This window comes from Orycteropus afer, unplaced genomic scaffold (assembly GCF_000298275.1).
Source record: "Orycteropus afer afer isolate SDZICR_OR568_19922 unplaced genomic scaffold, OryAfe1.0 scaffold00248, whole genome shotgun sequence".
Taxonomy (NCBI): domain Eukaryota; kingdom Metazoa; phylum Chordata; class Mammalia; order Tubulidentata; family Orycteropodidae; genus Orycteropus; species Orycteropus afer.
This window is the reverse complement of record NW_006921835.1, coordinates 4,145,106-4,156,435: the sequence shown is the minus strand read 5'-3', so window position 1 is coordinate 4,156,435 and position 11,330 is coordinate 4,145,106. Positions and strand designations below refer to the sequence as shown.

At 38.2% G+C, this 11,330-nt stretch overlaps 1 protein-coding gene across 1 annotated transcript in view; it reads right to left on the bottom strand.

The window, feature by feature from the left end:
• Window positions 1-5,851: 5,851 nt before the first annotated feature.
• Window positions 5,852-11,330, bottom strand: part of TYW3 (tRNA-yW synthesizing protein 3 homolog) — a 22,994-nt gene continuing 17,515 nt past the window's right edge. The window contains exon 6 of the mRNA XM_007949626.1: window positions 5,852-6,068. Coding sequence (XP_007947817.1) covers window positions 5,852-6,068 — 217 coding nt within the window. The remainder of the gene's footprint in view (window positions 6,069-11,330) is intronic.

Here is an 11,330-nt window from a genome sequence, read left to right as displayed (position 1 = left end):
TTGAAAGAAGTGCTCTGGCACTATACATTTCCATTCTTGCCCAGTTTCCCTTCCTGGCAGGACTGATGTCAATATGAGTCTATCAGAATTTGTACTGCACAACCTTAAGGGATGCCATGCCCATCATCGTCTGTGAGAATGTTGCCCCCTGGAATTGTGCAGAGTTCGATTTACACAACTGTATATGTTCCCATGTTTTCCTGATAACTTCCTTAGACTTATAAGGACAGTAATTTAACTTAGTTAATTAATGGTGGCATAGTGGTTAAAGGATTTGGCTGCTAACCAGAAGGTTGGTGGTTCAAACACACCAGCTGGTTCATGGAAAAAAGATGGGGCAATCTGCTTCTGTAAAGGTTTACAGCCTTGGAAATGCAATGGGGGTCACTATGAGCCAGAGTCGCCTCGATAGCGGTGAGTTTTTTTTTTTTTTGTAATTAATGTACTAGAGCTCCAGCAAACTCTTCTATAGTGTATATACACAAAGTCTACAGCACAGGTACATTACAACCTCTGATTTTTTTTTTTTTAATGTAAAAAACAAGCAAAAACTTCAATTCTCCTCTAATGCCTTTGGGTTGAAGTCTATTGTTGGTGAATTCTGAGTGAGTAGATTAACATTGGACTAGTGTTATCAGAATCACTTGGGAAAGTTGTTTAAAAACTACAGATTCTTTGACCCTAAACTGGAGATTCTGAATTGGGAAACTGGGGTAAGAACCTGAAATCAATGCTTTAGAAAGCAGCTCCTGCTCCTTCTCCCCTTGATCCCGTGCTCCATCAAGGTCAGAATCCCCCAGGATTCTGATATGCAGCCATGTTTGGGAAATACTGGTCTACCCCACGCTGGCATACAAAGCGTTTCACAATCAGATTTCAACCAGGTTTTTTTTTTTTTTTTTTTTGCCTCATTTCATTTCACATGCTGAGCGTTAGCTTCTCTAGACTATTCACTATTATTGCGTATGCCATGCTCTTTGGTGATTTGATTGCATTACACATTCCCCCTGTTTGCAATAAACTTTCTTGGATTTTGCCAGGTGAACTTATCTCTCTTCTTTTAAGATACAAACAAAATATCTCCTTGCAATGGACTTCTAGTATTGCCTCACCTAAAATCAATTCTTCTTCCCTCTAGTTTCCCATTATAGTATACCTTATAGAAATGTTTTTCAAAATTGTTATATACTCCCTAATTTTTTAAAACTATGTACTTACCACAAATTTATGTTGCATCATAGATTTGCATAAGTTTAAATCACTACCAATGATACAGCTTGTAGTATATTATAAATATTAACTCTTTAAAATAAATCTGACATAATTTTTCAGTATGTATCCAAAACATCTAAATGCATGTCTTAAATCAGATTTTTGCAGAAGCAGATCCCACTCTGGTGCAAGTGATGTGTTAAGCAGGTGCTCCCTGGAAAAACCAGGAAGGGAGCTGGGAAAATAAGATAGGATTTCAGGTGAAGTCCCAGCCTCAGTATGATCCTGCTGGGGGCTTAAATGTCAAATGCAAATCCAAGTGCATCCCATTTCTGGACAAAGGAGTTGTTTTTTGTAGCTCTGCACCAGTCATTATTGGCTGAGACAATGGAGTGTGTGGGAAGGAGCCAGGAAACAGACTTTCAGGCTCTTCTCTCTTTCATGGTGGAGAAACTTGGTAACCTAAAAGATTAGCAGCAAAGCACACAACTGGGGCATGGAGCACAGCACTGAGAGATAGGATCCAAAGGCACCTCTAATAATATGCCTGTTATTTGATAGTAACAGTAATTTTAAAAATACATTAGACTTCTAATTCAGGAAAGATGGAATGGATATAATTTTCCTTTATTCCTTTGACAAGTATGACTAAAAACAGTGGGCATTATATATAAAACAAACATAAGGAGATGCTGAAAGGTAGAGAGAAGGCAAACTGGCTAGAGATCTTGGCATATAAAGAACAACTTAGTGGTGAGTTTACGGACTTTTCTTTTTTACTTTCACATATTCCAGACTGAGAACTGGCCAACCTGGTGGCCCAGAAATGCCACTGGGCTCAAACAAACAACTCCAACAAAGCTTGCTCTTTCTAGTCAAATGACCAGAAAAGGGACAGTCTAATGAGTAAGAAAACTTTGAAAACAACAGCCTATGAGGCCATCCAGCAGTTAGCTTGGGAGACAGGTCAGGACAAGAGAGCTGGGAGTCACTGTCTTAAGAGTTAAGAGTATTAGAATGGATGAGGTGGCTCGGGTGAAGGAAGGAATGAGATGGGGGCTGTAACTGGTTTACTAGGGCTGCCATCACAAAGTAGCACAAAGTGGATGGTTTATAAGAATGAAATATTGTCTTTCACAGTTCTAGAGGCTGGGAGTCTGAAATCAGAGTTTCAGCTGCTGATTCATTGAGGGCTCTCAGGGAGCACCTGTTCCATGCTGCTCTCCTAGTTTCTAGTGGCTCCTGGCAATTGGTTTCTAGTTCTGCCTTCCACAATTTCTGCCTCCATCTTCACATAGCTACCTTTCTTCTGTGTCTCCTCCTCTTTTATGAGGACACCAGTTACACTGGATTAGAACCCACCCTACTCTCGTATGGCCTCAAGTTAATGACAATATCTTACAAGTCTACTTCCAAACAAGGTCATGTTCATAAGTCCCAGGGGTCAGGGCATGAACATATCTTATTGGGAGACACAATTCAATCCATAACAAGGACCAAAGATAGAAACTTGGGCATGCTTATAGTGGTTATTACAATGTGACTTGGAACCTTTAAGAATGTATACACAACTAGTAGTTCTCCCTGTATAATCTCAGTAGTTTTTGAAAGTTCTGAAGATAAACATTGAAGACGGATAAGGGTTGGAGAGAAAAAGAACAAAAAAGCGTTTGTCAAAAACAGTGAAACAACTCAGAAGCATTCAGGAAGCCCATGAAAGGACAGATTCATGGGTGCAACACTGGACAATACAGCCAAATGCTGCAGGATGGCAAGGAGACTGGGAACTCAAAGGGGATTCTTTTTCAAACAATGAAATGGAGAACTATTTGACGCTTTCTAAATGTTCTGGGAATATCAAATTAGGTAAGTAAATATTAGTCTCTTATTTTATAGGCCATAAGAATAGAGCAGTTCAGAGCTGGGAGCAGTGAAGAAAACCCTTTTACCTAACTTTAAATTTGGTTGCAGACCATCTCTGATGATTTCAGAAAACAGATGCCTATAAAGTCAATGTATTTTAAAAGAGTATAAAACTACATCTATCAGAAGGCAAGCCTCTAGAATTCAAATATAAACATATCAATTTTATAAAGATTTAGACAAATTTAAAAAACAGAAATGCTAAAATCACAACTCAATGTTTACTATCATACATAATTTTTCTTATTTTATACTCTGGTATTTTTTCAATCTTTTATTAGTATATGACTATAAGGAAGACTGAAGAACTGATGTATTTTAATTCAGGGTTGTTGTTGTTGTTATGTGCCGTCGAGTCAAACCCAACTCACAGCGAACCTCCTTGGGTTTCCGAGGCAGTATCACTGTGGTAGATTGCCCAACCTTTATATTGGGAACTGCCAGAAGAATGAACAAGTGTCTTGTAAGAAGTATAGCCAATGCTACTTAGGTGTGAGGATGGAGAGACTTTTTTGGTTTATTTCAGACCTACTATCAGGAGAACCAGTCCTTGGAAAAGGACATCATGCTTGGTAAAGTAGAGGGTGAGTGAAAGGGAGGAAAACCCTCAAGATGGATTAACACAGTGCAACAATGGGTGGGCTCAAGCATAGCAACAATTGTGGGGTTGGCTCAGAACCAAGCATATTATTTTTTTTTGTTTTACATAGGGTCACTCTGAGTCAGAAACAACTTGACAGCACCTAACGACATGACTCAGAGTAATTTCCCTTTAAATATTCACTTCTTATTATTGGGTACTGTGACAGTTAAGTTTGTGTGTCAACTTGGCTGGGCCTGGTTCACTGGCTGGACAGCTGGTGGTAGTTATTCCCCATCATGAGACTGGCAATCAACTTCATGGTGGGACCTACCACAAGCAGCTGAGTAGCTGCTTTAGGGATGTGGCCTGCTTCCCATATATAAGAAATAGTTTGGAGAGTGTTGTCTAGTTTATGGCACGCTTGAACCCTGCATGTGGTCATGTTGTTCAGCAGCCTGCCATGATCTGCCAACCTTGGAACTTTCAATGGACTTGAATGGTCTGCTGTGTGAATTGGTAACACCTGGACTGTGCCTATTTACTTGTTAACCTTGGGTTTGTCAGCCTCAGCAGCCAGTAGCTGTCTGAGTGAAGAAAAGCCTCTAGTTTCAGTGGGCCGGAAGCTGGAGGCAGAGCTGAAGCCCAAGGTTGAGGGGCTTTCACCCAGCCCCTAGAGCCTGGCACTTTTGAACTCAAGACTTCTAGCCTCCTGAACTGTAGGAGAATTAACTCCTGTTTGTTCAAGCCATCCCATTTGTTGTATATTCTTGTCAAGAGCTGCACTAGGTAATCCGAACAGGTACATTCTGAAAATACAATATAAAAGTATACTCATTTCATGATGAAAATGAATGGAAAAGTAAATAGTAACATATAGGCATAATAATGCATTCTAGGAAATGCCTTCACATTTTTAACTTGCTCCTGTCAACACTCCTGTGTGTAATTAGGCCAGGCATTAGAATTACCATTATACAGGAGAGGAAATGGAAGCACTTAGAAATTAAGTGATTTGCTCAAGGACCTCCAACTTATTTTAGCAGTCACAACTCAAACCTAAGTCTTCTGATTCCTAATTTTCCACAGCATTATTTGTTCTATTAAGATTCCTATGTCTTAGTTATCACTTGTGATCAGGCTTAGTGAAAATCTATGCTCACCTATTTTAACTGAGACTGTGCCAGTGGCAAAGTCTTGGTTTGTGAGAAAAAATGGGGGATGAGGGTTAAGGTATTTTGTCCAGAACAAAAAAGGTCATTTTGTTCATAGTCAACCAAAACACCAAACCCATTGCTGTCCATTCTGATTCATGGTGCCCCAGGTGCACAGAGTAGAATTGCTATGTAGCGTTTTCTTAGATGTAATTTTTACAGACACAGGTTGCCTGGCCTTTCATCTGCAGTGCTGCTGGGTAGCCTAGAACTGCCAACTTTAACAGTCATGTGCAAACTGTGTGTGCCATCTACAGACTTTCCACAAGGTCAAAAGGGCAAGAAAAATTTGTCATTGGCAGGCAGCAGCAAACTCTGATCTCCCTTAAAAGCTGGTGGTTTCAACGTTAAAAATAAGTTAAATATTATTACTATGATGGTTTTACTTAAATCTCCTGGCTGTTATGGTTCTCTTGAAAGGATATTATACACTTCATTTTCCCATTAGAGAAACAGAAATTTATTTTTTAAAAAAGGAGAACAGCATTGAAAAAAATTTTATTTTTTGCAATGAATCTGAGACCAAAAAAGGTATCATAATGAACAAACATTAGATAAAGCTATTTTAAAAAACCTGTTTAAAAGATGGTTTTCTCCCTACCAAGAAATTAAATCTTGCTTTTATGAATGACTGATGTGTTGTTAGTTGTCATTGAGCTGATTAGATACGACGATCCCAAGTAGCAAAGTATGGTTTTTAAGGCTGTGACCTTTCAGAAGTAGATTGTTGGCCTGTTTTCCAAGGTGCTTCTGGACAGACAGGAAGCACCAACCTTCTGGTTCAGCTGAGGGGATTAGGTGCCCCATCCAGGGACATCTATTAATAACTGATTAACTCAACCAACTAAAATACTCTTATAAAGAGTAGCTTTATAATATCTACTAGGAACATTATTCCATTAAGATACTTCAGAAGCAGATCTTAATAATCTTGAGGGAAGATATTAACACTGATTCCTGGATCATCATCATCACTTTCAGGTTCTTTATTGTTTTCTTCAGTAATACATTTACCATGTGCTTTCTCTGGGTTTCTTTTTTTCTTATGAGTATATGATGGATTGCTTTTCTCTTTGATCTTGGGATGTGAGTTAGGAACAGTTTCTCTTTCTAAAGCATGTCGTAGGCAGTTGTAAAACCTGTAAAGAAATAAGTGCTATTGTTATATCTGTATTTGGAAATTGAATAACTAAAATACACCTAGCACTGATAAATTACATAAACTTCACATTGTCCCCTATTGGCCTTATAAATATACAATAAAACAAAGAAATATGCTTCTTGCTTTCATGAGGGAGCTCTGGTGTATAGTGCCTGAGGAATCTGACTGCTAACCAGAAGGATGGCAGTTCAAACCCACCAGCCACTCCTCGGAAGGTAGACTGGCCAATCTACTTCCCTAGAGATACCGCCTTGGAAACCCAAGGAGAGGTCACTATGAATCGAATTGACTCGTCAGCAGTGAGTTTAGTTTGGAGTTTGCTTTTATGTTATTTTAATCAAGGAAAAAAAAATACTTTCTAGTTCTTTAAAAATAGTTCTGAAAATTGGAATGAAATCACTTCTTGACAGCCTCTATCTGCCTCAATTTCCATCTTAGACATGGGGGTCAAACAGTGTAAACAAGAATGAAACTATTATTTTTTATATGCAAAAAAATAGGTTCATTTTAGAGAATTTAGAAAATATATTTAATTACAATACAGATCACTGTATGTGACTACCCAGAAATAACCATTGCTGATATTTTTCTTCCCTTTCTTTTTTAATATATTCTGAATTGATATAGCAGGTCTGGTGGTGTAGTATCTAAGGCATTTGACTGCTAACCAGAAGGCTGGTGGTTCAAACCCAGCAGCTACTCCTTGGAAGGAAGGTTCGGCAACGTACTTCCATAGTGATACCATCTTGGAAACCCAATGAAGGGTCGCTATGAGTTAGATATGACTCAGTGACAATGAATTGGTTTTACACACACACACACACACACACACCCCTAGTATGTTTTATATAGTTGGGACATTACATATAGAACTTCACATTCTTTTTTTTTTCCCCCAAATATTTACTGAGAACATTTTTAATATCAAGTGAACTCAAAATAACATTTTAATAGTTGTATAATATTATACAAATTGGCCTTAATTTATTCAATTGTGTAGCACATGTGAATTATTTTCACATTTTTCCTAATATAAACAATGATGTAATAAACAGTTTTGGAAAAAATGTACTCTGAGTTTCTGTTAGATTAAATACCTAGAAATTAATTGCTAGGTTAGAGGGTAAAAAAACATTTAAAATTCTTGATAAAGACTGCCTGTCTTCCAGAAAGAGTATTCAAAACATATGCTTCTAATAGCAGTATTTAACAAAGCCCATTTCACTCATACACTCAATATTATTAATCAAAAATATACTTTGATAGGTAAAAATCATCTCATTATTTTAAGTTTCATTTTTTTATTTGCAAGGGAAATGGAATTTTTTCATTTATTAGCTATTTGAGCTTTCAGAAATATAAACTGTTCTTTTATTCATTTTTCTATTGGAGTTTTTTAGAGTTAACTTTGTGATACAATAAAGTATAAGCCCCAAAAACCTGGCTTCATTTCTTTTCTACTCCCATGTTAAAACCTAACATAATATTTTGACAGTAGCCTTTAGTGAACCCATTTGGTAAGCTGAGGTCAACTACTTCCAGTTAACTTCACTAATTACTGACGTCCTCATTTGTAAAACTGGGCATTATCCTAGTGAGAACGTCAGAGGTTTATAGGTGATCTATATGAAACAATTAATACAGTAACTGGCAAAGAGTAAGTTGTCAACAAAGACTGTTTTTATAGAAAATAAATTCCATAGGACCAAAGACCCTTTCTATCTTGTGTTCTGTTATACCCTAACATGTTGCACAGTGTTAGCACATCATAGGCACTTGTTAAGACTATGCTAAAGAAATGAGGGTTGCTGAACAAAATTACTCAGTACTTATATGCACCACTCTAGGTTCAACAGATTAGAATGATCTGGACAGTGAAAGCACCCTTGCTACTGTAGGGATCTCATCTTGCATTTACATTCTACTCTAATAGGAGACTCTGATATCAAAGAATAGATTGCTATTGTTGACCCATTTTCTTTCTTTAATATAATAGGCTAAGTTCTAAGCAAAGGCTCTAAAACAGCCTTAAAAAATCTACCTAGTCTCAGTTATATCACAACTACCTATTCTCTGAGCTACATCCCAACTCTAATATGCAATTACCACATGTTCTGTTCGTATTTTGGGAATGTAGGTACTCAACACTGTACACCCTAATATCCAGCACTATACCTGGCACATAATAGGTGCTCAATACATTTTCTTCAATGAATAAATCAATCTCAAAGATGGAGATACAGTAAGAGGAAAAAAGGCTTTGAGAAATATCAGCTGACACCTATCTTTTACACTCTGTGGCATGGTAAAGTCCTCTGTGGCAACAACCTATTCACTGACTGCATCATTCACATCTTACTTTACTAAAACCTGGCTCCCCCACAAGGTTGTCATTTTGCTGAATTTTTCTCAAGTAGAAACAGCTAATTCTTTCCATATCTTGCCTGTCACAGAGTTGGGACATGGGGTCAGAATTCAACTGGCCCACCAATGCTTTGCCAGACTAAACTCTTTCATCTACCTCTCATGACATCTACCATGTGCTCTATTCACTCCCTCACTTTGTGAAAATGTCTACACTTAGGTCTTTCTTTCCAGGTCCTGCCATGATCCTGGGCAACTTCAGTGACTGTTTTCTTCTCATCTTCCATACTGCCTCCAGAAGACTTACTTTGTCTAAAACATAAATCCAAGCATGGCTCAAAACAGTGTGAATCCTCCTTATCCAATCAGAAGAGGCTATCCATGACATGCAACCTTATCTATTATTTTCTTTCCTGCAGTTTAGGCTTAAGGAACTGGGTCTTTTTTCTTGATTGTTTCAGGAATTCGTTTAGTCCTAGGAAATGAAAGGTAAGATTAAATTCTCTTTTATGACCCCAGGGAATTAATGTCTTGTGTAAAATGTCTTGTCAATCACAAAAAACAGTAATTAAGAGGATCACATGCTTTCCTTTAATCTTCCATTAAAGAACTTAGGAATTCAAAGTCGTATCATTGGGCTATCAAAAAGCTACTTGTAGAATGGAACAAATACACTTTCTTGCTCAAAGTCAAGAATAAATACTTCAAATACTAGTTTTCCTTTCTTTTTATCCAGAGAACTTAAAAACAAGTCCTCTAAGAAACTATCTTACTCAACATGTCAGAAATTTGTTTTGCAATTATATGTTCTTCCTTCATTCTATGACCCTTAACACAGAATTCTAAAGCCCAATTCTCCAAGTGTAATTTTCTTAGCTCTCGGAGCAACAAAAAGAACTCTGAGTATGAAAAGAAATGTATGCTCGGGAAATTGTTCCCCTACTCCCGCCCCTGAAAGAATATCAAATAGTCTTCAGTTTTTCTATCTCTGCAGTCAAGATAATCATGCCATAGGGCATCTTGTATTTGTTGTTGTTGTTGTTATGTGCCGTCGAGTCAAACCCGACTCATAGTGACCCCTCCTTGGGTTTCCGAGGCAGTATCACTACAGAAGTAGGATTGCCCAACCTTCCTTCCGAGGAGTGGCTGGTGGGTTTGAACCGCCAGCCGTCTGGTTAGCAGGCAAGTGTCTTAGCCGCTATGCTACCAGAGCTCCTATCTTGTATTTAGTTTTTTTTTTTCATGAGAGAGAAATTTCCAGGTCAGCCCTTGAAAAATGGAATTCTTGTTTTTTATGGTCAGTTAGAGGGCCACTTGCAATAAAAAGCTAGTATTTCATTGACTTTTGAAGAAAGAACATAAAATTGAGGAAATATAGGCTCAATTTCATACCATTTTTAGGCTTCCATCATTCTCAAATATCAAAGATTATTCTCATATAGCATGTATTTGGATTTTAACTGATTAAGCGCCAGCATTTTTACTAACAAAACAAGTATGTGACAGAGCCCATGCAGGTGCTGGAAACAAGTAAGAGATGTGCTTCCTGCCCTCAAGGAGCTCACGGTTTGACAGGTGATACAGATCTGTAAAACCATGTCATGCTGTGAAAAAGATAAAGGGTGAGCATAGTGAGGGGCACACTGCTCCACCTGAGATCATGCAATGCATCCTGGGAAAAAAACTGAGGCCTGGGCTGAATCCCAAAGGTGAATGGAAGCTAGACTAGGTAACCGGATAGAAATTAGAGAAAGGAAAAAAGAGGGGGGTATCCATGGAGCCACTATCAGAAAAAAAGTATACATTATTTATTTAACTATTTAGTGCCATTAAAAAAAAAAGATAAAAGACTAGCAACTATGAGGATTCTGTTATCCTTCATGCCTCTTTCTCTGTGCTACACCATTTCTAATTTGCTGCCATGCCTACTTGCTATTTTGCAGTATCATCCCCATACGGCTTGTTACCCATGGTCTTGTTACGTCTCACCTGGACTATGCAGCGAGAGCTTACTCCTGCTCTTCCCATTTCTAAGTCATCTTACATGTGTTCCAGAATAATCATCCTAAGGCTTTGAAGCCTTCAAAGTAGCATGAAAAAGTCAGTCAAACATATGAACTTGGGTGAATGGAAAGGGAATATACAATAACGGGAGGTCAGCACAGTATGACATTGGTAAAGGTAGATACTGGAAGATGCTTAAGAGGTAAAGCCAACAAAGGTAAATACTATCACATACACAGTCCTACAATAACAGTAATAACAATTATCTACAAGTGGATACATAGATAGAAATGCAAGCTGCACAGATGTGGGAAGGTGAACAGGATTACATCCACACATATAAATAGGTTTAAAAAACAAAACAAAACAATCAAACTCACTGCCTTCAAGTCAAATATGACTCATAGCAACCCCTCCATGGGTTTCCGAGGAGGTATCCCTACAGAAGTAGATTGTACAACCATCCTTCCGAGGAGTGGCTGATGGGTTTGAACTGCCGGCCTTCTAGTTAGCAATCAGATGCCTTAAGCACTACGCCACCAAACAGGTTTGGCAGAGGATATTTCTACATATGTATTTGTATGTGCTGCAAATACATCCATGTATATAGTAAGTACACATGGGGAAAAGTTATGAAAACTTCTTAAACAAACACCGTGAGAGAATGAGTCACTGGGCTAGGAGGCTCAGGACCATAGTCTCGGGGGACATCTAGGCCAAGTGGTATAACACAGCACACAATGTTCTCCATTCTACTTTGGTGAGTAGCAACTGGGATCTTGAAAGCTTGTGAGTGTCTATGAGGCAGCTATTGGTCTCTCCTCATCTGAAGCAAACAGTGAAGAAAATGAGAGTCAAGGAAACAATTAGA